We start from the raw sequence: 26,520 nt of genomic DNA, 5'->3' as shown, positions 1-26,520 counted from the left end.
ACTCGAGGGAAACAAAACAAGGAGGAGAGAAGGGGCGGGCGGTCACGTGACGGAAAGAGGGGCGGGGCCCGGGGCTGCTCGGCTCTCTTCCGAGCGGACTCCATTTTGATGTGGGTCTGAGGCGCCTCCGGCTCGGCTGCCCCGCGGAGGTCTCCGGGGCTTGGGGAGCGGGAGGCGATGGTGCCGCTGCTGCTTTCGCGCTGACGCCGGGCCGGGAAGGACGCGGGAAGGTCGGGGCTTGGAGTGGGCGGAGGGCGGCTGGATGGGTCGGTGAGGACGGGGCGCCTCGGCCGTTCGCTGTTGTCGCCGCCGCTGAGGGGACCAGCGCCCGCCGCCTCCCTTCGCTCCAGCCCCCGGCCTCCCTCCTCCGTCCCTTCCGGGGTCCCGAGAAGACGAGAAGCGGCGCCCCTGAGGAGAGGTATGTCCAGCTGAGAGTCGGGAAAACGGGGCGGGGGGGTTAAGCCTTTTGTAGCGTCGCTTTCTTCCTTTAAAAGCGTCCCCTGTAAACTGCTTCCTATTCCGAAAATCGGCTGAGCAAGGAGTGCTTCCCGAAACCCACGAAATATATATCATTAGAACAAATCTGGCATATTTATCAAAAAGAACCCCCCCAAAAGGTTTAAAAGCTGCTGTGTCCTGCCTATTTTGATAGTACGTTCGGGTGATTGTGCATTACACACACACACACACCCCGATCTATCGATTGTATTTATTTTTTAGGAGGTTTTTTTTAAAATACATGAAAAAGACTTAACCGGCTATGTATTTATGTGTGGTGATAGTTTCAGGTTCCATAGCATGCATGCATATATATATATATATATATATATATGAGAGAGATTCATATGAACTGTCTTATATACACACATTCCCCCCCCCCCAAAAAAAAAGGAAGAAAAAGACAATTGCAAAAGCAGGTACTGGAATAAAATGTCAGAAAGCCAGGAAGAGGAAATAATTGGCCGAAGGCCTCTTTGTTTTTGTGCACCCTTGTCCTCGCCAGTTTCTTAAAACAGTACTATTGGGGAGGGGGGTAGAGGACGCAGCCTGTTTGAAGATACATTTTTATTTAACGTGTCCTGCTGTGTTTGGGGAGGGGTGATTTGTGTGTTTACGGTTTGCTTTCTTTGTTGCGATGTGAACCACGCTCAGATTTACAAAGTTAAATCTGTTCTGGGAGGGGGGGGAAGGGTGAGATTGAAGGAGCGTTGCGTGGGTGTCCTGTGAAGAACGGTTTTTAAGAGAGCTGAACTGATTGTTTACTTATTACAATTATTTGTATCCCTTTCGGATCCCAATCTTTTCAAGGCAGCTTGCAAGTAACATGAAGATAAATGAGTGAAATTGCACAGTAACAGTATCAAGCTATGAGAATCCACCAGTATTAAACTAAAGCAATGTACCAAGGTGATACTGAGGTGGTCTCTTCCTGCCTGCTGCTCACTCAGTGGCTGCAAGGATATTTTCATTTTCCAAGTGCCTCTCAATCACTCTAGTAAGCCTTGGTGCAAAATAAGGCAAGCCAGTAATATCCATATGAAGGGGAGGAGCTGACAGGGAGTGGAGCGCAGTGATTTGGGGGGGGGGGTGAGGAGACAAGGCTGATGAGGGACGAGCCCCACTGAAAGCTTTTGTCTGTCACAGATCCCTGGAGAGCTTTAATGGGAGACAAGTTTTAGAAAGGTTTGGGGGAGGCTGACGGGTGTAGGTTTGCTTAAGAGGGTGAGGTGTCCTGTGGGGTGAAAGGATTTTTTGGTGATGGAAAGCGATCGGTAATTGGGAGGGCACAGCCCCCCTGGACCTTAGGTAGGACTGCTGGCTTGGAGAGACTCTTGATGGTATGGGTTGCAAGGGATCGGTGGGAATTGAGCCAAACCCTATTGCTGTGTTAGTTACAGGTAGGTAGCCATGTTGGTCTGCCCTAGTCGAAACAAAATAAAAAAATTCCTTCCAGTAGCACCTTGGAGACCAACTAAGTTTGTTTCTGGTATGAGCTTTTGACGAAGGCTCATACCTATTGCTGTGTGTTTGGGAAGAGTTTGCTTGAACTCTTCACTAGGGCTATGGAGGTGAACAGAGGACACCAGAAAGTATTTTGCAATAACTGTCCAGTCTTTGATAGCTGGGAGGAGGCACGTAGAGCTGGACAAGTGCGTCACGGGTTGGGGGAAGGCCCCATGTAAGTTCCCCAGAAAGGAGGAAATGGTTGCATGTGGGATAAGCAGGAGATGTTGGGATGTGTTTTTGAGGGGAATGTCTGTGGCAGTGCTGTAGGTGGGGCTTTCAAGAAAAATATCAGCGGAACAGAAATAGAGAAATAGGGCAAAAAATGAGAACTGAGGGAGATTTTGGCTGGTTTCACATCCAGCAAAGAGGATTAAAAGGGATCTCTTGTGTTTCGAGGTGCTCTTGTGCTAGGTGCAGATTGTGCAGAGCAATCCTTTTCAGCTTCTGTCTAAAGGGCATTTTCTTATCCAAACCCCAAGCTGTTGGTTGAGAGTAAAACCCTTTATGTGTTTTACAGGTTTTGTGTGTGAGGGCTTGGCTGAGGATGGCAGCAGATGATCTAGGCCTTGGGACAAATGTTTTGATAGTTCTCCGTCCGTCCCTCCCTGCCACCACCCACCCATCTCTGCTCCCCAGATTTTTGTTGTTGTTTCGAGGTTGAACAAAGATTATCCCTTTGCTTAGGGTGGAATTGAAAACAGGCTGACTCAAAGTGAGTGATTGGGTGTGTGTGTCTGACAGATTACCTATAAGGAATTTAAATTGTTATTTTTTCTTTTGTAACGGTCTAAGGACTAGAAACAAACAAATTAATTTGAAACCTAATAAGGAAAGAGTAGCGAGATACTGCAAAGCTCCCACTGTATTGGGATCACAGGAAAGCCAGATGGGTAAAAGCCAAAATTTAGCAGGTAGAATTGCAGAGTTATATGCTTAAGGGGTCAGGAGAGTTTATCAGAATGCCTTATCATTTGGGCAGCCTGATATCATTATGCCAGGTTACTCAACAGTAAGCTGTCTTTATTATGGTGGGTCTGCTTCCCAGGGAAATATTCAGAGTGTTGTAGCCTGATGTTGTTTCTTACTGGTGAGTCTGTATGTCTGTTCCGCTGCTGCCCCCTTCAGTCATTTGGAAGCTGCTTCCACTGTGTGTACGTGACAGCATTCAGCTATGCTCCACCCCCCTCACCCCCTCCAACCAAACTCCCTATGCACTGGCCTCTTAGTCAAGCACTGGGTGAAAGGCCCAGGTTTTCAGCTGGAGAGAGAGGAGTGTTTTTCCTCTCCCATTGCATGGTTTTAGTACGATAGACTGTAAACAGTTTAGATAGATGGGCATGTGGGCAGTTCAGAGAAATGTGTCATCTGAAATTGTCAAATCATACTATGCTCTTTAATTGTAAGGCTTGCTATCTCCATGGTCTCAACACAAGTTGGTTGAATTGGAAATACAGCATTAATTATTTGCTTCTGAGTGGTGATTATGTTGCTGTTGTAACACACATTTAACCTCTGAAATGCATGTGATTTTTCCCTCCTGAGAATGCTCAGATTGTCTTTCCTTCCTCCTCTCCCCTGCTTTCTAAGATGAAGGACATTGGAGTTGAAGAACAGATGAGCAGTTGGCTCTTCAGGCAGCTGAAAATCCATTTGGAGCAAGAATGGAAATACCAGCCTCGGGAAAAGGGGCTTAGCTTGATTGAGTGCACTGTTGAGGTGAGGAAAAGCTTTTCTCTGGGCCTGGGAATTAATGATTCACATGATTGAACTTTGGTTGCATGTGAGAGATTTGATAGGGAAATGACCAAAATAATAGATTTCTCTTCATGTAGCTTATTAAATATATATTCAACCTTCTCTCAAAGGAACTCAAGGTGGATTATTGATTCTCTTCCTTCCCCTTTTATCCTTACAACAACCCTCTGAGGTAATTAGCTCTAGGTCACCCAGTGAGCTTCATGGCTGAGTGGAGATTTGGAACTTCCAGGTCCTAGTCTAGCACTCTAACCCCACTGGCTAGCTTGTAGGACTGGTATTAAAAGTGCTATAGGGTGTTCAGATCACATCACATACTGTTGGCTTGATCAGATGTAGCACTCACAATGTAGAATGATCACTGTGCACTCGTTCCTTTCCTTTGCTGAATTTATCATGCTTTGTTCCAATGACATTATACCCAAACTGGTATAAATATTCATTTTGTGGCTTGTAGTCCAAGATTAAACCAGGACTTCTTCTGAACTGCATTTCATTAACCCCCAAAGGTTCCTGTTCAAACTTAGGTTCAGAAGAAAAGAAATTGGCACATACTTCATTCTATATATTGTGTTATTTTGTAAAGAGATTTTGGGTTGTATCCAGTTAAGTTGTCCTGTTGGTGCAAAGACTTCCAGTGGTGCAACGGAACTCCCCACCCCCCAAAAAAATCTGTTATTGACAAGCTGTTTGGCGAATCGGTGATATGTTGAGGGGAAGGGCCTTCTGCCTTCTGGACAGCTTAACTATGGAGTATTTGCCTGCACTCTTCATCCCACTCCAAATCGCCATGAGGTTGGCTGTCACACCACATCAGAATGTATAGATCAGCTTATAAGACATTTCTGTGCAGGATTTATACATATAACATGAAAGTATTTCTCTTGCTACACAGAATGAAAACGCCTTATGTCCAAGACTGAGGAATGCAAAAGTTGAAGATCTCTGGAGTCTTACCAACTTCTTCGGGTTTGCCACAGAAACATTTGTCTTGGCGGTCAACATCCTAGACAGATTTTTGGCACTCATGAAGGTACATCTAGAAGGAGCAGCTGTATGCATTTTTGCACATATTCAGTAACAATATGTTTCTATTGTCTTTGGCATTTGTTTTTGCCTTTAAGGCAATACGGTAATCTAAGATAATTGCCTCATTATAGGTGTGTGACAGAAACAGAAAATAGCATTCCCACGTTTTCCTTGTCTTCCTCAGTTCCCTGTCTTTGTCTCTCATTTTTTTTTTGCTCCAAAGCCAAATTGCAATCATATTACACTTCTTAGTGAGGTTATCTGAATCTATGGCACCATTCCAGATGACACCTAGTGAATAATATTGCTGAATTTGTAGTAAATGCCCACTACCAGCAGGAGTACTGTTACAGGCTGAACTTACTAAACCTTGTCCTAGTATTGCCGAGCCAGCTTTCTACTATAAGGGTCTTATTGTTCTAGGCAATAAGGGTATGCAGCAGAACCCAGATAATTATGAATGGATTTTCAGTACCTTTTTTCATTATTTGCCCTTTACACATTGCTGCTAGGTAGCTTACCATCCATGCTACTAGTTGTTCCCAACGTTCTTTTCCTTCTCCCTAGGTGAAACCTAAGCACTTGTCCTGCATTGGGGTCTGTTGCTTCCAGCTGGCTGCTCGAGTGGTTGAAGAGGAATGCAACATCCCATCCCTCCATGATGTCATCCGGATTAGCCAATGCAAATGCACTGTGTCCGACCTGAAGCGGATGGAGAAAATAATCTCAGAAAAGCTGCACTTTGACTTCAAAGCTACTACTGCCTTAACCTTTTTGCACTTGTACCATACTATTGTACTCTGTCATACCTCAGAAAGGTACGTGTGGGATCAGTCTTATTCCCTGTTGTTCAGTGGGTAGTTTGAAGCCCTCTTTCTGTCTGTTAGGCTTCTGGGTTGTCCCTCTCCCATTGCTGCCTGTACTTTCCTGCTTGCTGTGGCTGCAGATGCTCCAGTTATTATTTCCCAATAATATGTGCTCATGCACAGTGAGATAAGGAAATGCAGCCCAGCCAAGATTGGAGAGCCCATAGTCTCTACAAGATGAATGGGAGCGGTCAGGTGCATTGAGGGTTGTAGAGTGGGAAATAGGATCAGTGCACCCGCCTTACATTTTGAGTAACGCTGCAGGCATCTTAGCTGAGTCGAACTCTGCCACACTGCTAGATAACCCAGGTTTACATTTTCCCATCTTGTCCCTTGAATAGGAAAGAATTGTTGAATCTTGACAAACTGGAAGCACAACTTAAAGCTTGCAACTGCCGACTAGTCTTTTCAAAAGCAAAAGTAAGTAAATAACAGCAAAGCATAGGAGGAGTGTGGGCAATATAATGAATGGCACAATTATATTTGGCCATTAAATTGGAGATGCTAGCAAACATACAAAAGTGATAACAGCATGAAGAATATTAAGTTGGCTTTATAATCTCCGTAGTTTGTCTTCTTGTAGTGGGTATGAGATCAGTCATAATTTGCCATTGCCACCTCTTTCTCATGGTACGCTGGAATGATCCCCGGGAATAAAAAGGAAATATTACTATATCATTAATGTGAAATATAAAACAGTCAATTACTTGTCTCTGTACTATGGCTTTTATGTGGTGGCAGTAATTTTTTATTTTTTTTAAGTTAAAGCAAAAGTAAACCTGAAGTAGGTAGCTGACAGGCAAAAGATGGAATCCAGTCATGTGTTACTGAGCTAGATATGTGTGTTTTTACTTTCAGCCATCCATCTTGGCCTTGTGCCTTCTGTCCCTGGAAGTGCAGGCTCTGAAATCCATTGAATTGTTCGAGATGGTTCTGTATGTTCAGAAGCACTCAAAGGTAAGAGATTCAACCATTTTTGCTTTATATCACTTGGACCCAGCAATCCTAATACAGTACAGTGTGCTCCTCTGAATATGGGAATTAGTTTCCAAATGCATGATGCAGGGAGATTGGGAAGGTCACATGGCTGAAAAGCTTTGAAATAGCTTTACAGAGGCAAGTATCAGAAGTAAAAGTGTAACAAGGACTCAAAAATGAAAGACATTCCCATTTTACCATCTTGCATCATATGATTCTATACAGGAGACATTCGTAGCAGTATGAGATTTCACATACTTCATCTGCAACCGCACGCATTCTCTAAACTGTCATTAACTGCAGTACCTCATCAGCTCATACAGTGCCAGTGCTGGGATTTCAGTTAAATATGTAAAGTCTTTGAAGATGTGGTGTGTGGCTGAATCTGCAATTGAGGCTAAGTGGGGGTCTTTTAAATTACTGTTCTTTTGTAGGATCTTAGCACAGTATGTTAGGGGAACTGTATGAGAACTAGGCCAGAAGCGAAGGTTGAGCTCAGCTGACACACAGAAAGTGTTTCAGAATGCAAACACTGCAGTGTGTTTAGGCACCCAGCTTTTCTGGTGATGAGCTTTTCAGCACAACCCTCAGACTGTGATTCCAGTTGGTCTTTTTTTGAACACAAGCTCTGCACTTGGGTTATTGTGCATGAGATTACAGGCATAGTGGATTAGTAGTAGAGGTCTCTTGAATGAATACAAATAAATATGAGTGTCTTCTCTTGTTTTTAGATAAGTGACAGTGACTTGCTCTATTGGAGAGAGCTGGTTTCAAAATGCTTAGTGGATTACTCGTCTCCTGCCTGTTGCAAGCCAGACCATAAGAAACTAGTTTGGATTGTTTCAAGGCGTACTGCTCAAAATCTTCAAAACAGCTACTACAGTGTTCCTGAGTTGCCCACAATCCCAGAGGCTGGATGTATTGATGAGAGTGAGAGGTAGGTATATCCCATGGGGCTTTCTCTACTTACCTGCTCATCTTTCAAGTAATGGCATCTCAATAAATTTAATGGTAGCTTTCTTTTGTGGCATGTGTGTAATTTAAGATCAGATGATAACCAAGTAGTATTGGTTTGTTAGCATTTCAAATATTGGAGCTACATTTACTATCTTGGTGGGTTCCAGATCCCATAAAACCAAACAGCTTGTATTGCATCAGTTGTGATGGTGTTTACATACATTTGTGGGGAGGAATCATACCTCAGAGCACACTTCCTTTTACATGTAGAAGGGCTATTGATTCTGCAAGCAAGTGGAAATCACTACTGCAACAGCATTAGTACAATCTTAATTCTTGAACTTAACAAGTGACGAAAACATAAGTAAATGTTAATAACTTACTGCAGATTCTTTGGAGTACAGTGGTACCTCGGGTTACATACGCTTCAGGTTACAGACTCCGCTAACCCAGAAATATTACCTCGGGTTAAGAACTTTGCTTCAGGATGAGAACAGAAATCGTGCAGCAGTGGCAGCAGCGGGAGGCCCCATTAGCTAAAGTGGTGCTTCAGGTTAAGAACGGACCTCCAGAACGAATTAAGTTCTTAACCCAAGGTACCACTGTACTATAATGTGGGTCTCTCTGACAGTAAATATTTTGAGGAGACTACAAGCACTCTGTGCTGTTTAAATTGGTTTAAAGCAATGCTGCATTTTGAATTGGCCAGTTAAACTTTGAGGCTGCAAGAGTTGGATGCTCAGTAATGAAATACGAGACCAATGTGCAATAAGGCAGTTAGCAGCTGTGCAGACCTTGATTGACCTTCTCTAAAGTGAAAGAACTTACTTGAATTATAGCAGCTGACACTGCTTGGTTTAAAATTGTAGACAGTGATGAACATTTTAATCACTTGAGAAACTGATAATCAGAGTCAAGTTCTTGTTGATTTTGTGCTGGGAATTCTGTGTATAATGTCATTAACAGAACCCTCACACCATGAAAGCAGAATCTATTCTTAATGCAATTGGGTGCAGTGCAGACTGCTAGGGAATTTAAAATAAATAAATAAGCACTCAGATGCTGCTAAGAAATGTGATGCAAATAATGCAACCCAAAAGTAGAAAAAGACCCTCATAAACAGTGTCTATTTGGAGTGGGCTTTTAAAATCCTTTTTTTAAAATCATTTTTTACTTATGTGAACTGTATATAACTCTTCATATTTTACCCCCTAGTGAGGACTCCTGTGAAGATATGAGCTGTGGAGAAGAAAGTCTTAGCAGTTCTCCACCAAGTGACCTGGAAAGCACCTTCTTCTTTGACCTCAAGCCAAAATCAACTCCGTGTGCTAGGCTGAGCTTTTAATGCATTATAGTACTATAGGCAACAAGTATCTAAGCACCCTCTGTACTTTGACGCAAGGTCTCATGCAGTACCCAAAACATACACACCACTTACTGTGGCAAAAGTCAAATGTAGCAGGGTTGATCCAACCAACCATTTAGGTCTTTATCCAGTGAGGAGCATGAACAAGTGCACACTGTTTGTTAGTAGGCTATAAGAGAGCTGTAAAGCTTGATATGTGCTTGAATGCCTTGCTGAAATTAGAGGTTGAATATGGGGAACTATTTTTGGGATAGACTGAGTTACAAAGAAGTGTATGCTTGTTTCTGCCTGGACTGAAGTACTTTTAACCAAAACTTTAGTTGTGCATTCTTTTTTAAGAAAGGAGTTTCTCTCTCCTTTTTTTAAAGCTTTGTGGAATTTCAGGAAGTGTATTAAATAAGGAATATGCTTGTGTTATTTAGGGATGAATAATGTCCCCTTTTAAAGTGAAAACCAGAGGGTAATCTGGTTCAATGTGCCAGGTATATTTTAGTGTTAAAACTTCTCAAGGGTCGGCTTTCCTATCCATTTTAGGAACTGAAGTGTATTCAGAAAACCTTAATGTTAATGTGAAAAAGCAAACTATTAAATTAGAAATTTTGACATTCAATGTAAAGTCTACTTTCCCTTTTACTACTAACTCCTGTAGCTTTTTTCCAGTATTTTACATTGTCATAAATAATTTCTTAATCATAACATGTTTGCATGCTTAAGTGAAATCTGTTAGCGGAAAGGCTATTTGATTATGCAGAAGTGTTGGTAAATGTGAAGTTGATGAAAGTGGTTGTAATGACACTTAATTGCTTGCCATTTTCTTTTTTCTTAAAGCACAGACTTTTATGGTTGCTTTACTTAATATTTTCAAATATATGCAAAGTGAGCAAAAGAAGAAATTTACTCCATAGTATAATAATGTAAAAGCAATGTCATGGTAGAAATGAAGGGGCTGCGTAAGTTAGGATTTTGTAGCATTGTGTGGCCAACGTGTCTAGGCTGAAGTGCAGATGTGAATGGTGATGTATGGTGTGCTCTGATTTTTATAAAGGAAAAAAAAAGTTTACAAAAATTGTGTAAAAATGTAAATTAAAATCTGTATAAAAACTTTAAAAAACAAAATAAGCTGAAAAATATTGTATTTTTACAGTGTGTATGTAACTTTCATGTATGTTGCATGTAGATATTAATTTATTGTATTCTGTATATGATATAAATACTGTACATTGAAGATTTGCCTTTTTGGTACTGCAAGCCAGAGTCTCAAAAGATGTTTTCTGAAAGCTATTTTCTCTCAAAGATAACTCAGATCTCTTTGCTTCAGTTCAATAAAACCAAATGCTTTTCCTAACTAAGTCTCAGCTGTGATTTTGGCAATCAGCATGGAAATATGGCTGGGAATAAGTCAGAAATTCCAGGATGTCCTTTATGGAATATGATAGCTTTTTATCAATTAGAATGTAAGTAATGGAAACAAAAGCTTTCTTAATGGGGAAATGCGCTTCCCAGAATTTGGAGTCAAACTACTAGACCCATGGAACAGATTGGCTCCCCGGACTTGGCAAAAAAATGTGCAGGAACCGTACTAGGATTTCAGGGTTAGAAAGATTTAACTATTCTATATAGACTAAATGAATATTTGGGTCGCCCCATGATCCAAGCCATATGATCTTTGCTTTCAGATACTTGGGGAAAAATGATCATTTACTTAATTACATTAACAAATCATGGCATATTATTTTATGTAAAAATGGCTACCTTTATTATATTCTGTTTAATAATATATATATATATATAATTTTAATGGTCATGCTCAGTTGTTTCCTATCTTGCTCATAGAGATTTCTGATTAACTACCCCTACAACAGAAGCAACACTTTCAATTTATAAGTTAAGTAACTGGTCAAAACATTTCAGTACAAAGACAGCCCTGTTACCACCCAGACTACCTAAGGCCTGCATGATTTTTTCTTAAACCTTAGGGTGGCCAGGTGAACTCCATTAGGGAAAAATAAGTCTTGGTCAAAAGTGCAGGGCAGGAGATGTTTTCGTTCCCTGAACAGGAGGTAGGAATCTTTATTCAAAGGCCACAACGTAAATTCATGTATACTAAAAGGCTTCTGTGTGGTGATGCCTCTCAGATACTCAACTTCCAAATAGCTTGACAAGGAGAGCTGAAACCTGAAGAAGGGGAATTTTGGGGCATATTTTAAAAAGGCATGTAGGAAATTGGATTACTGTGGAAAGTTGAGAGCATTTATTTACTTGATGCTATTTATGAATCACTACCTATGAAACTGAACTGTAACAAGGCTACCTCTGTCCAAACAGGGCTCTAGTTCCTAAATCCATAGAGCAAAACCCTCCCAAGACAGTGCTGGGTCTGGAAGAAATCCCAGACTAGAATCGTAGAGAAGTACAGTCATATCTCATGTTACGTTTGCTTCAGATTGCGCGTTTCCAGGTTGCGTCCTGTGGCGACGCGGAAGTACCGGAAACGGTTACTTCCGGGTTTCGCCACTCGCGCATGCGGAGACGCGCAAAATGATGTCATGTGCAGAAGCGGCGAATCACGATCCGCGCATGCGCAGATGCGGGTTGCGTTCTTTTCAAGTTGCGAACGGGCCTCCGGAACGGATCCTGTTCGCAACCAGAGGTACCACTGTAGAGTTTGAAAGGATCATTTAGTCCAGCCTTCCTCAACCTGTGGGTCCCCAGATGTTGTTGAACTACAACTCCCATCACCCCTAGCTAGCAAGGCCAGATCTCACGGATGATGGGAGTTGTAGTCCAACAACATCTGGGGACCCACAGGTTGAGAACCGCTGATCTAGTCCAACCCCATGCAAGGCAGGAAACATTTGCCCAACGTGGGGCTCGAACCTACGACCTTGAGATTTAGAGTATCATGCTCTACCAACTGAGCCAGAAGCTGTTAAATGTAAAGCTGGTTCCTTTAGGATGGGAGGGCAACCCCACCCAAAGGCGTTGAAACCACCTAACTTGGTAGATGAATCCCACCCCCGCCCACCATCCTCTTGTTGAGAGGGAGCCAGATTCTGTCCTTGTCCTTTAAAAAGGGCCAGGGGCTAAATTTGACCCTTTGGCGGCCTTCATTTGGCCTTTGAGATTCTCCCAGGCCACACCCCCTCTCCCTAGGCCACACCCCTCTCTCTGCCCCCACCAGCCCTGCTTTGCACCTTGCTTGCATGCTTATGCCTCCTAAACAGTATGGGAAACAGTCCTACTAGAAAAATTAAACAATAAACTGAAACTGACACAGGGACAAAAAGAAGAAGACGTCTTCAACCCAGTATGGCTCCCCTTTATCACATACACAGCCCAACAAGACAATGACAAAAATCCACCAACAGCATACAAATCAATATGGCTAAGCTGATCCAGCTCCTTCATGGATCACTGCCTTGCCGGGGCTTGCAGGGGCTTGAATAACTCAGAGAAGCTATAAGCTATGCCGTGCAGGGCTCACTGCAGATGGTGACAGCAGTCACGAAATTAAAAGACGCCTGCTTCTTGGGAGAAAAGCAATGACAAATCTAGACAGCATCTTAAAAAGCAGAGACATCACCTTGCCAACAAAGGTCCATATAGTTAAAGCTATGGTTTTCCCAGTAGTGATGTATGGAAGTGAAAGCTGGACCATAAAGAAGGCTGATCGCCGAAGAACTGATGCTTTTGAATTATGGTGCTGGAGGAGACTCTTGAGAGTCCCGTGGACTGCAAGAAGATCAAACCTCTCCATTCTGAAGGAAATCAGCCCTGAGTGCTCACTGGAAGGACAGATCGTGAAGCTGAGGCTCCAATACTTTGGCCACCTCATGAGAAGAGAAGACTCCCTGTAAAAGACCCTGATGTTGGGAAAGATGGAGGGCGCAAGGAGAAGGGGATGACAGAGGAGGAGATGGTGGGACAGTGTTCTTGAAGCTACCAGCATGAGTTTGACTAAACTGTGAGAGGCAGTGGAAGACAGGAGTGCCTGGTGTGCTCTGGCCCAGGGGGTCACAAAGAGTCGGACATGACTAAACAACTAAACAACAACAACAAACCTGATCCAAAACACCCGCCCACCCCACTCACACATGAAAACAAAGACCCCCACAGCCAACCACAAATGAACAACCACACCCTAGTCCAACCCCAACCTCTCTCAACACCAAAGGAACACAAGTGAACAGCAAAGAACCTGCACAAGCAACACTGACACCAAACCCTTCATATAGTAAGTAAAATAGAAACATCACCATCTGACCCCACCCCCACCCATCTCCCCCCTCCACCTCTTTCCCCCTTTTCTTCCTAATGTCTCAACAAATAAAACTGATTTGATTTGTAAAAATGTTACATGAGGAAATAAATACGAGAGAGAGAGATTGCACACACTTTTGTAAATCAAGAAAATCTTTAATAATAATAATAATAAATGGCCATCCTGCCTCTATAGCTGTGCCATTGCAATAAAAGGGGTGGGTGGGTGAGTGGATTGCCCCTCCGGCATTCATGCCCACCTTTTTCTGCTCTTGACTTGGCTGTTTGCAACACCAGAGCTGGATCCTACAATATGTGAATTAAAACAACGACAACACAGAACACGCGCTTAATAACAACAATGCTTATCTTTTTACCGCTTTTTTTTGATGTTATTATTATTTCAGATTATAAATGCTATAAAGTAAAGGTAAAGGGACCCCTGACCATTAGGTCCAGTCGTGGCCGACTCTGGGGTTGCGGCACTCATCTCACTTTATTGGCTGAGGGAGCCGGTGTACAGCTTCTGGGTCATGTGGCCAGCATGAGTAAGCCGCTTCTGGCAAACCAGAGCAGCGCACGGAAATGCCGTTTACCTTCCCGCCAGAGCGGTACCTATTTATCTACTTGCACTTTGACGTGCTTTTGAACTGCTAGGTTGGCAGGAGCAGGGACTGAGCAACGGGAGCTCATCCGTCGCGGGGATTCGAACCGCCGACCTTCTGATCGGCAAGTCCTAGGCTTTGTGGTTTAACCCACAGTGCCACTCCCGTCCCAAAATTAAACCCAAAAGTCAAGTTGCATTGGCCGGGAATCGAACCCGGGCCTCCCGCGTGGCAGGCGAGAATTCTACCACTGAACCACCAATGCTATACATGTGACATGTTCATCACATGTGATGACTTTTACTGTCGTTGTGTTTTGCTGATTTTTAGGCTGCAACTGTTTTATGGATGATTTGTTGTTTCGTGTGATTTGGGCTGCATTTGCGATGCTCTATTACCGCATTGCTATTTATTGCTCGTGAGCGGCTTTGAGAGTCGTCTGAATGAAAAGCGGCATAGAAACATGCTCCTTCTACCCAAGAATAAAAAAAACCCTACCTTCGCAGCGCCGAGCATGCGTTGTGCGGTAACATGTAGCCCTGACGCTGCCCTCACTCTGCATCTCCTGCCCGCTTCCCTCCCGCTCCCGCTCTCCTGGCGAAGCAGGACGAGGAAGGGCAGAGGCTGGGGCTTCAGTGCCACAAATGCGCATGCGCTTCCCCGAGCAGCCCCTGTTTCCTGCAAGCGGGGAGATTTGCTTTCCAAATGCTGCAAAGCAGCTTCGCGGACCTTCTTCCCCGGAGCGACCTGCGCGGCGGAGTCACCCTCACAGGTACCCCTTCCTGCAAAGGTCCTGCTCCTGCCCTGCTTGCTATTCCTCCCCATTATTTACTTCTGCTCCCTCTCCTTCCTGGAACCAATGGTCATATCCGGGCTAAATGCACATAAATATAAAGGTGGGCACGTGAAATGCGCACAGCCCAGTGGTGGTGGTGGTTGTTTAGTCGTTTAGTCGTGTCTCTTCGTGACCCCATGGACCAGAGCACGCCAGGCACTCCTGTCTTCCACTGCCTCCCGCAGTTTGGTCAGACTCCTGCTGGTAGCTTCAAGAACACTGTCCAACCATCTCGTCCTCTGTCGTCCCCTTCTCCTTGCGCCCTCCATCTTTCCCAACATCAGGGTCTTTTCCAGGGAGTCTTCTCTTCTCATCAGGTGGCCAAAGCATTGGAGCCTCAGCTTCAGGATCTGTCCTTCCAGTGAGCACTCAGGGCTGATTTCCTTCAGAATGGATAGGTTTGATCTTCTTGCAGTCCATGGGACTCTCAAGAGTCTCCTCCAGCACCATCACTCAAAAGCATCAATTCTTCGGTGATCAGCCTTCTTTCTGGTCCAGCTCTCACTTCCTTACATCACTATTGGGAAAACCATAGCTTTAACTATACGGACCTTTGGTATGATGCCCCTATTTTCATTGGAGAAATGTTGGAGGGAATGTCTATTTTCATTGGAGAAATGCTGGAGGGTATGGAATAGGGTATGCATAGAGCCATAAAACTGTAGAATTGGAAGGGACCCCGAGAGTCATCTAGACCAACCCCCTGCAATGCAGGAATCCATGACAGGTGGCCACCCAACCTCTGCTTTAAAAAACCTCTAATGCAGAAGTTTAGTCATAGTTAAGAGTGGATTTCTGTCAATCTTTCTTTGTGCGCAATCTGCTTCTGCACAGTGACAGCCCCGGCTCCTTCCTTCCTTTCCTTGCCATCCATTTTTTCCAAAACACTTCCTGATTCTCTGCTCCATGTCCCTGTTGCTGCTGCAGCTCTGAGCTCCCAACAGCAGGGACAGCCCTCTAGTTATTCTCAAGCAGAGCCTTCTCTTTCAGCAGCCCAATTTATTCCCACCCCCAATCTATTCAATACAGTGGTACCTCAGGTTACATGCACTTCATGTTAAAGACTCCGCTAACCCAGAAATAGTGCTTCAGGTTAAGAACTTTGCTTCAGAATGAGAACAGAAATCGTGCTCTGGCGGCAGGAGGAGGCCCCATTAGCTAAAGTGGTGCTTTAGGTTAAGAACAGTTTCAGGTTAAGTAAGGACCTCTGGAACGAATTAAGTACTTAACCTGAGGTACCACTGTACTCCGTCTTTCCAGTTTTTGCTTGGGTCTTATTTTACCATCTTAATAATAATAATAATAATAATATTATTATTATTATTATTATTATTATTATTATTATTATTATTTATACCCCGCCCATCTGGCCGGGCTTCCCCATCGACTCTGGGCGGTTTCCAACAAAATATTAAAATACAGTAATGCATCAAACATTAAAAGCTTCCCTAAACAGGGCTGCCTTCAGATGTCTTCTAAAACTCTGGTGGTAGTTGTTGTTCTCTTTGACATCGGGTGGGAGGGCGTTCCACAGGGCAGGTGCCACTACCGAGAAGGCCCTCTGCCTGGTTCCCTGTAACTTGGCTTCTCACAGTGAGGGAACCGCCAGAAGTCCCTCGGCACTGGATCTCAGTGTCCGGGCTGAACGATGGGGGTAGAGATGCTCCTTCAGGTATATTGGACTGAGGCCGTTTAGGGCTTTCAAGATCAGCACTAACACTTTGAATTGTGCTCAGAAACGTACTGGGAGCCACTGTAGGTCTTTCAAGACTGGTGTTATGTGGTCTCGGCGGCCGCTCCCAGTCACCAGTCTAGCTGTTCTTCCCATGCGGATTCTCCTCTCTCAGTGTGTTGTGTGGCTCTGACTCTTTGTGAGTGTATGCTAAAGGTGACTTAGGAGTGTGTGTCTCCTCATTTCTTTGTGTGCATGCACGTAGGCTGTGTGTTAGAACTGCGTGTCTGATTTTTTTTCCTATGTGTGCGCACAAAAGGTGTGAGTTTGGAATGCGTACCTCATTCTGTGTGCATGCATGCATGCCTGAAGGATGTGAGTAGAATTGTGCCTCTGATTTTTTCAGTTAAAAGTGTGAGTTAGGAGTGTGTGTGTGTTGGGAATGTGCCCTGTTCTGTTCTAAGGTTATGCGTTAGAAATGTGTGTCTGATCGTGTTTATGGTTCTGCATGTCTGGGCCTGCGCACTGTCGAAATACAGCCTCCGAGAGGTTTCCACTTAAGTAATCTGGCCCTCAGGCCGACAGAGGTTTCCCAACCTGTTCTTGCACGTAACAGGTAGGGGGAAATGGCATCCCTGCCCAGGCAACTCACAAGACGAGACCCGCTGTCAAATTGCATTATGTACCTTCCACACCGTTCTCTCAGATTCCTAGTTTCCCTGCTTCTGGCCGTGTTTCCCAAGCGGCTTACAAAACAAGACAAGGAAGCTCCACTAATCAAAAGCCAGGCTTCTGCTTTAACTGTACTGTCATACCTCAGGTTATGATGTGGGTGGCGCTGTGGGTTAAACCACAGAGTCTAGGACAATCAGAAGGTCGGCACTTCGAATCCCCACGACAGGGTGAGCTCCTGTTGCTCGGACCCTGCTCCTGCCAACCTAGCAGTACGAAAGCACGGCAAAGTGCAAGTAGATAAATAGGTACCGCTCCAGCGGGAAGGTAAACAGTGTTTCCATGCGCTGCTCTGGTTTGCCAGAAGCGGCTTCGTCATGCTGGCCACATGACCTGGAAGCTGTACGCCGGCTCCCTCGGCCAAAAAAGCAAGATGATTGCCGCAACCCCAGAGTTGGTCACGACTGGACCTAATGGTCAGGGGTCCCTTTACCTTTACCTTTACCTCGGGTTACAGACGCTTCAGGTTTTCGGGTTGTGAACCGTGCCGAACCCAGAAGTACTGGAACAGATTACTTCCATGTTTCAGTGCTCGCGCATGCACAGAACCACTAAATCACACTTTGCGATTGCGCAGAAGCTCCGAATCACAACCCTCGCGTGCGCAGATGCAACACTATGGGTTGTGAACGCTGTGGGTTGCGAATATGCCTCCTGCACGGATCACATTCCCAACCCGAGCGTCCACTGTACAGGCAACTCCCCACTTGCACATGATGTACTTATGTGCAACTGCATACACATGCGGCACAGGGAACCCAGAAAGGGAAGTGGACTCTCTGCAGAGCCCAAAGGGCCTCCTTGCGAGGCCTCTCCCATGTGCTCCCCACTTCTAGGTTCCACTTCCAGGTTTCCAGCGCTGCGGTGTGCTCAATCACACACAAGCAGATCATGTGCTAGTGGGGAGCTGCTTGTATTATTATTCTTTTAAATTTGCTTTTCACCCTTCCTTAAAACTGTGATGTTGGTCAGCCTGGAGAAATCTGCTTTGTGGCCCAATTTTGAACCCTTGCCAATGTTTGCAAATATGTTTTGGGTGGTTTTTAATTGCTTTTAATAGGCTTTCCACCTTATTTTAAATTGCATTGTTTTGACATTTTTATGTGTGCCACTCTGGGCTACTTTGTTTTTTTAAATAATCTTCATTAATTTAAATTACACACATATACAAAGAATTTACAATTAGATATAAGGACCTGCTGGAAAATAAGACTCCAAGGTGGCTATCACCAATGGAAGCTAAGGCAGTTAAAAAGCTAAATATGGAGTCGAAATGGCCAAGATATTGGGAAATTTTGGAAAAGGAAGGGGACAAACTGAGATTGCAGAGTTTTGAAAAACTAAAAGGGAAGGTGAGAGATTGGTTACATTATCATCAAATAAATGAAGTGTTTAAATTGGACAGCAAAATAGGCTTCCAGGTGGAAAAATCAAAACTAGAGACTGAACTGTTAGAATCCAGTACTAAGAATTTATCAAAAATGTATGATCTGCTGCTGAAATGGAATACACAAGATGAAATGGTAAAATCAAGCATGATTAAGTGGGCTCAGGATATTGGTCATAACATTATGTTTGCTGATTGGGAAAAGTTGTGGACCACCGGGTTGAAGTTTACGGCGTGCAATGCCTTAAGAGAAAATATAATGAAAATGATTTATAGGTGGTACATAACCCCAGTCAAGCTTGCAAAGATTTACCATTTGCCTGACAATAAATGTTGGAAATGTAAAGAAAAGGAAGGTACATTCTTTCACCTCTGGTGGACGTGCCCGAAGATTAAGGCATTCTGGGAAATGATTTATAATGAACTGAAAAAGGTATTTAAATATACTTTCTCCAAGAAACCAGAGGCCTTTCTCTTGGGTATTGTCGGCCAGGGGGTGTTAAAGACAGATACAACTTTTTTTATGTATGCTACAACAGCAGCCAGAATACTCATCGCAAAGTACTGGAAGACACAGGATCTACCCACACTGGAAGAATGGCAGATGAAGGTGATGGACTACATGGGTTTGGCAGAAATGACGAGCAGAATCCGAAACCAGGGAAGAGAAGCGGCGGAAGAGGAATGGAAAAAGTTTAAGGACTATTTAAAGAAATACTATAAAATTAATGACAGCTAGAATGATGTTGGATTTAAAATAAATGGTTACTATTAGTAATGGTTAAGACAAAGAGAATAAGGATGATTAACATAAATTTATAGTAAAATAAGGGAAGATTCGCTGAATAATTATAAGAATTTGGAATACAGAAACGGGAGGCAAGAGGAAGTCGAGGAAGAAAGGTTTAAGAAATTAGGATATGAAATGGTACTTGTTTTTTGTTCTGTTATTGTTTGTTGTTTGTTTATGTATGTTTTGTTTGTATTAATATAAAAATTGTTTAATAAAAATATTATAAAAAAAAAAGAATTTACAATCTCATACTACAAAAAGAAAATTAAAGAAAAAAGAATTAAGAAAAAAGAAAAGAAGAAAATACAGAAAAAAGAGAGAGAAAAAAAGCAGATTTACGTGCATAAAAAAACTTAATCTTCCTAATTAATACTTAAATAAACACTTAAATAAAAAAGACTTCTGACAAAACGAGTCTTCCAATCATTCACATTGTACTGTTTATACTGTCGCTGTTTTCTTCGCACAGATTTATATTCGTTAATATTGTTCCCTTCTACTCCACAATCGGTATTTGTTGTGTTTACAAGTATCACTCAAGTTCTGCTAATATGGTGCGGTTGGTACAATATGATCTTATATAATCTGGGCTACTTTGGGTGGGATGCAAATTGAATAAACAAAGAAGCGTGGCCGGCAGGCCAAAGGGTTCCCTCAGCACTGGGTAAAATAGCGAGGCCCTTACAAAATGCCAATAGCAGCTGACCTTTCTCTGCCTCTTACTGTCTCTTAAACAGGGTTGTTTGCTACTTATGCAGAGCTCTGTTGATTTGATTTGCATCTGAAGAAGTCGACAGCAAGGCAGGAGTGGCCGTGAAGGATGGCTCAAGTCTGGACCAGAAGTGGGATCCGCTTCTTGTTTTAACGCCGCCTCTCAAAGAGACCCAAATATGGCGCCACATCAGACACTCAGGAAACGGATCCTTTCCGGATTCCTCAGGAAAGAACTCCTGTTCAGCGCTGCGTTCACCATCAGGCTCGCTCTGGTCTTCTACGGAGTTTATCAGGACAGGACGATGCTGGTGAAATATACAGACATCGACTATCAGGTCTTCACTGATGGCGCCAAGTACGTCACGGAAGGGAAATCTCCCTACCTGAGAGCCACTTACCGTTACACTCCACTGCTGGCCTGGATCTTGACCCCAAATGTTCACTTGACTGATCTGTACGGAAAGATCCTTTTCGTTGCTGGGGATATGGTTGCCGCTTACCTCATCTACGAGATCCTGCTTCTCAGAGGCCTTGGGGACAGGGAGGCTTGTGGCTGCTGTGCCTTCTGGCTCCTCAATCCCCTGCCGATGACCGTGTCCAGCCGGGGCAACGCAGAATCTCTCATCGCAAGCCTGGTCCTTGGCACCATGTACTACGTGGAGAAGAGGTGCTTGGTGATAGCGGCCGTTCTTTACGGCCTCTCTGTGCATATGAAGATTTACCCGGCGACCTATGCGTTGCCGTTAGCCCTCCATCTGCAAAGCTGCGGGAACCCCGAGCGAAGAGAAGCAGACGTTTCGAAGCGGACGCTCTCTCTCGCCGGCGACTTCCTGCGGCCTCTCTTAAGGCTGTTGTCCAGCCGCGACGTCCTGGTTTTCGGGACGGTGGCCGGTTCCACGTTTGCAGCCCTGGGCCTCGCGTTTTACCTCCGTTACGGCTGGGAGTTTCTGGAGCACACCTACCTCTACCACCTGACGCGCCGAGACATCCGCCACAACTTCTCGCCTTACTTTTACATGCTGTACCTGACGGCGGAAAGCGAGTGGAGTTTTCCCCTCGGACTTGCGGCCTTCCTCCCGCAGCTCCTCCTCCTGTTGGTCATATCCTTGGCTTATTACCAGGACCTTGTCTTCTGCTGCTTCCTACACACTGCGGTGTTTGTGAGCTTCAACAAAGTGTGCACATCCCAATATTTCCTCTGGTACCTTTGCCTCCTTCCACCTGTGCTGCCTCGTCTGAGGATGTCTTGGGTACGGGCTGCCACGCTTCTCCTGCTGTGGCTTCTTGGGCAAGGTCTGTGGTTGGCGCCAGCCTATTTTCTGGAGTTCAAAGGGCAAAACACTTTCTTGCTCATCTGGCTAGCTGGCTTGCTCTTCCTCCTGATCAACTGCACGATCCTCGTTCAGATTATTTCTCACTATTGTACGGCGCAGGTGACCAGGAAAGTGAAGCAGCGGTGACTCCTCACAAAGGAGGAATCCTGCCGGTGGTTCTCTGAGACGAGTTATTCATTGAGCAAGACTGGGTAACAACAGACATTTTTTAAAGTTTGGTGGATTTCTTTTTCGGTATCGTTTTGGAAACTCTCGCCCTTCGTTTTGGGAAAGGCGAAGGCTTTTTTTTTTGAGGTCTGCTTCTTCTGAAACATGGCTATTGATGTCTATTCATTTGGTTCCCATTTCTACTTCATTGCACTTTTCAGATATTTTAACGGCACTTGAAGTCAGGAGCTGGAGTCTGGAGTAGGTCAGCAATAAAAAAAACACAGGTGTGAGTGAAGTTCACTCTTTATTCAAAGAAATCAAAACAGCTCAGGCCTAGTATCACAGCAACTCTTCTCTGTAGGTCTTCCCCAATGAAGCAGTTCTGAGGACTGAAGGTCCTTGCCTTCCCACCACTCTCTAAGACTCCTCCTCTCCCTGGTTCTTCCACAGCAACAGCAAGCTGAGGCTCTGTCTAGTCTCTCTTTGCTCTGCCCTCTTCATTCCTCTATGGGAGACCAGGGAGGAGAGGAGCTGGTCGCAGCAGGAAAGGAAGACTCCCTGGTTTCTTCAGCAGCCCACCTCATCTTCGTCTCCTCGTCCCCCTCCTCTCCAGCCTCTGATTCTGGACTGCTCTCTGCCACAGCCTCTTCCTGCTCACTAAAGCCTGTTGCGTCTTCAGCTTCCAACACCATCTCCTCCCAGTCTGCCCCCTCTTCTCTCTCTGTCCACTCATTGCTGTCTCACCACCAGTCCCCTGGCTCAGAGCCTTCTTCCCTTGGGGGTTCCCCAGCTGGTGCCTCCCACCATTCCTCTGTGTCCGGCACAGGTGTAATATGTGCAAGTCCAGGTATAATATTATATTTGCCCCAAAGTGCCGACTGGACTCTCCGCATATGAACCAGCCCTTCTCTGTGTTTCCCACTTGTGGGAAACGCAGGGGTCTTGGTCAGGCAAGAAGGGTCTTTTCAGTGTTGGCCCCCTTGCCTATGGAATGTTCTTTCCGCCATCTCTGGCAGCTTTTAGGTACCAGGCTAAGCTTTTCCCTGTTTATCCAGGTCTTTTGTTAATTAATAATGTTGCCTCTTCTGGTGGTGCTCATCTTTTAGATGGGTGGTTAGGACTAGATCCTTATTTTACTGTGCATTTGTGTATATTGTATTGTTGGTGCTTTAATTTTTCTCTCCTCTTAATTTTTTTTCATATACTGCGTTTCTTTCTTTTTTTGGTCAAGTTCCTTTGAGACTGTAAAAAGCCACAATAAATGAGATTAATAATAATAATAATAATAATAGACATTTATTCACATTTCCACCACATTCTTGACCTCCTGCTCTGTAAATTGGCCAGCCATGGCAAGTACAAAGGTTTTGATGTTGCTGTTGCAAGTGTTTAACCTCTGCCTGGTTGCATTGCTAAGCACGCCCGAGAAAACCCCGTAGGTCAAAGAGCCTTCTGGGTCAATGGAGTAAATTCTCTGGAAAATTAAACTAAAGTAATTTCAGGGAGTTTCCAAGCGATTGTTCTAAGTTTCTTCATCCTCTCTCTTCTGTAGAAGTTGTTGAGTTTCCTGCATCCCACAATAGCAGCCGTTGCTGCAATAACACAATTGCTCTGGAAAGCAAATCTTTATGAGCCCCTGAGCTGAAGCTATTCTTGTGATGGTTGATTTTGAAATTGATTCCTTTTTTTGTTTGTTTTTGTTTCTTGTAATGTATTCCTTCGTTTGTTTCTTTTTTTGTAAGCTCCTTTTAGCATTTTTTTTTTTGCGTGTTGAAAAGCAGCATGCCAAGAAAATTATGAATGAACACATATGTATTTAGGACCAATCTTGTTTTTATGATTGTAAATTGCTTTGCTTATTTTCTAATATTCTGTTTTAAAGCTGTAACCCACCCTGGGACCTTCCCTTTGTGTCAGGTTAGGGAACTGCCTCTCCTGTCCCTTACTGTACAGGAAAACACTGCCGGACATTTTCCATTTGATTTAATTTTGATTTATTATATTTCTATGCCGTTTTTCATTCAAATGAACCCCAAAGCGGCTTGCAAACAAGAAACAACAATAGCACAGAAGCACATAATGGAACATCACAAACACAGCCTAAATCATATAGAATGATTAACAAATTGTCGTTGAAACAATTCCAATCTATAAAACACTGTTAACGAAGCAACAAGAAGAAGCTAAAGCAGATGTCACATTATCCGATTAACAATTCGATACAGCATTTATAATCTATAAAACAACATTAGCAGCATTAACGAAACAGAAGATAAACTAAGCGCTATTAAGCTCATAAGCCACAAACATGAGTCTGACCAAACTGCGGGAGGCAGTGGAAGACAGGAGTGCCTGGCGTGCTCTGGTCCATGGGGTCACGAAGAGTCGGACATGACTAAACGACTAAACAACAACAACAACAACAACAACATTAAGCTCATAAACAAACCCTCCACAAGCCACGTACTGTTGCCTGGTTGCATTATTGAAATTTTCAGTGGATAAACCAATTTATCATTAAGGACGCGGGTGGCGCTGTGGGTTAAACCACAGAGCCTAGGACTTGCCGATCAGAAGGTTGGCGGTTCGAATCCCCGTGACGGGGTGAGCTCCTGTTGCTCGGTCCCTGCTTCTGCCAACCTAGCAGTTCGAAAGCACATCAAGTGCAAGTAGATAAGTAGGTACCGCTCTGGCAGGAAGGTAAATGGCATTTCCGCTGCTCTGGTTCGCCAGAAGCAGCTTAGTCATGCTGGCCACTTGACCTGGAAGCTGTACGCCGGCTCCCAGTATTTAGTATTGTGTTTAGTTCTAATATCTGGGAATGCTGAACTCCCTGCTCTTACCAATTTTATAAAAAGTGTTTTGGCTGCTCTGATTAGACTTCCCCTTGACCAAAACAGAAATCTAACAGAAGTTTTGAGGCACAGTTCCTTTCTTTCACCACTGGGTGTCAGTGTGGGGCTACTGTCTTTGGCTAGGAGCTTCCTTACTCTGTGGGAGAAGCGCTGCCTGTTTTGGCCAAATTTCCTAGGGCTATCTTGTTTATTAAGCCCTTAAATGTCAAGCAATTTCAGGGACACCATTTGCACGAATTACATGATGGTAGAATGAATTTGGTTCCATACTTAAAAGACCCAAGCCATATTAAAACACCACCTTCTTTTTGGCCAGTACAGTGGTAACTTGGTTCTCAAACTTAATCCATTCCAAAAGTCCGTTCCAAAACCAAAGCATTCCAAAACCAAGGCGGGCTTTCCCATAGAAAGTAATGCAAAACGGATTAATCCGTTCCTGGCTTTTAAAAACAACCCCTAAAACAGCAATTTAACATGGATTTTACCATCTAACAAGACCATTGATTCATAAAATGAAAGCAACAATCAGTGTGCTGTACTATAAAGTAAATAAGACAGTATTGTAGATGATAAAAATAAAAATATTTTTCCCCTTACTTGCACTGATGATAGTCATCGTTTGGCTGGGGGGCTTTTATCCATTTCCGCAGTCACACAATCAATCAATCAATCAATCAATCAGTAGCTGAACTGGGTTCCACACAGCCACAAAAACAAATCAACCGAAAAAGCCTCAAAAACAAAAATGCAAAATAAATAGCAAAAACAAAAGCTCCAAACTTTATCTGTTCCGGATGTCTGTTTGACTTCCGAAATGTTCGAAATGTTCGAAAACCAAGGCGCAGCTTCCGATTGGTCTAGGCGCCCCGGAAACAATAGCCGACATTGGACGTTCAGCTTCCGAAAAACATTCGAAAACCGGAACACTTCTGAGCTTTTGGCGTTTGGGAACCAGGCGTTTAAGAATCAGGGTACCACTGTATTACTCTATGATTTTAACAGCTCAGATTGAGTATCAGGTGGTACATCTTCCACTCTGAAAAGCTTCTCAAAGCTTCTCAAAAGGGTCTAATTTGCATTTGTAAGGTCTTTAAAACATGCACTAAACCGGTATGTTTGGACCCTTAATGGTATATTGCAGAGGGTTTGGTCTCTCCCCGCACCCCTGCTCAGCAAGTGTAAGTGTGTCTGGAAAAGCTTTAACCACCCCATAAGAATTCATACAGTATCTATTGCAGCAGTCACAGTGCAGATGGTTCTTGCCCCCCTTTGCAGCTTCACATTGAGATCTGAAAGATGACCAGTTGTATCAACAAGGAAAATAAGGCAAAGGTAAAGGGACGCGGGTGGCGCTGTGGGTTAAACCACAGAGCCTAGGACTTGCCAATCAGAAGGTCGGCGGTTCGAATCTCTGTGTCGGGGTGAGCTCCCGTTGTTCGGTCCCTGCTCCTGCCAACCTAGCAGTTTGAAAGTACGTCAAAGTGCAAGTAGATAAATAGCTACGGCTCCGGCGGGAAGGTAAACGGCGTTTCCGTGCACTGCTCTGGTTCGCCAGAAGTGGCTTAGTCATGCTGGCCACATGACCCGGAAGCTGTATGCTGGCTCCCTCGGCCAATAAAGCGAGATGAGCGCCGCAACCCCAGAGTCAGCCACGAGTGGACCTAATGAGTCAGGGGTCCCTTTACCTTTACCTTTAAAGGACCCCTGGACAGTTAAGTCCAGTCAAAGGTGACCGTGGTGTTGCGGCACTCATCTCGCTTTCAGGCCAAGGGAGCCGGCGTTGTGTCCACAGATATCTTTCTAGGTCATGTGGCCAGCAGGACTAAACCGCTTCTGGCGCAACAGGACACCGTGATGGAAACCAGAGTGCACGGAAACGCCATTTACCTTCCCGCCACAGTGGTACCTATTTATCTACTCGCACTGGCATGCTTTTGAACTGCTAGGTTGGCAGGAGCTGGGACAGAGCAACGGGAGCTCACTCCATCACGGGGATTCGAACTGCTGACCTTCTGATCGGCAAGCCCAAGAGGCTCAGTGGTTTAGACCACAGCACCACCCACGCCCCAACAAGGAAAGTATGGTCATTGAGCCACTGGGGAACACTCAGATTAGGTACAGCCTTCCCTTTGGTCTCCAGGAAGTTTAAGCTCCTCCCTTCATGCGTAGAAGCACTTCTTCAATGTATCTTCCCTACTTAGTCAGCACATTTCGTAGCAGTAAAC

At 44.3% G+C, this 26,520-nt stretch overlaps 2 protein-coding genes and 1 non-coding gene across 4 annotated transcripts; 2 read left to right on the top strand and 1 right to left on the bottom strand.

Annotated features, from left to right (window-relative positions):
- The first annotated feature begins 309 nt into the window (after positions 1-309).
- CCNG2 (cyclin G2) lies at positions 310-10,303 on the top strand. Of its 2 annotated transcripts, XM_053404364.1 has the most exons (9): positions 326-418; positions 2,525-2,719; positions 3,595-3,723; positions 4,658-4,795; positions 5,359-5,609; positions 5,999-6,077; positions 6,516-6,614; positions 7,367-7,572; positions 8,808-10,303. In XM_053404364.1, exons 3-9 carry the CDS (start codon positions 3,595-3,597, stop codon positions 8,935-8,937), a joined length of 1,032 nt encoding a protein of 343 aa, XP_053260339.1. In that variant the 5' UTR covers positions 326-418; positions 2,525-2,719; the 3' UTR covers positions 8,938-10,303. The 2 variants fall into 2 exon arrangements, with proteins under 2 accessions (XP_053260338.1, XP_053260339.1); XM_053404363.1 differs by lacking the exon at positions 2,525-2,719 and having other exon boundaries at positions 310-418.
- Positions 10,304-14,017: 3,714 nt separating this feature from the next.
- Positions 14,018-14,088, bottom strand: TRNAG-GCC (transfer RNA glycine (anticodon GCC)). The gene has a single exon. It is a non-coding gene; the product is annotated as a tRNA-Gly (tRNA).
- A 404-nt stretch (positions 14,089-14,492) lies between these two features.
- On the top strand, positions 14,493-21,497 carry PIGM (phosphatidylinositol glycan anchor biosynthesis class M). Its single transcript, XM_053404351.1, has 2 exons — positions 14,493-14,595; positions 19,980-21,497. Exon 2 carries the CDS (start codon positions 20,133-20,135, stop codon positions 21,414-21,416), a length of 1,284 nt encoding a protein of 427 aa, XP_053260326.1. The 5' UTR covers positions 14,493-14,595; positions 19,980-20,132; the 3' UTR covers positions 21,417-21,497.
- Positions 21,498-26,520: the final 5,023 nt, after the last annotated feature.

Source organism: Podarcis raffonei, chromosome 9 (genome assembly GCF_027172205.1).
Source record: "Podarcis raffonei isolate rPodRaf1 chromosome 9, rPodRaf1.pri, whole genome shotgun sequence".
NCBI lineage: Eukaryota > Metazoa > Chordata > Lepidosauria > Squamata > Lacertidae > Podarcis > Podarcis raffonei.
This window is presented reverse-complemented; position numbering and strand designations above follow the sequence as displayed.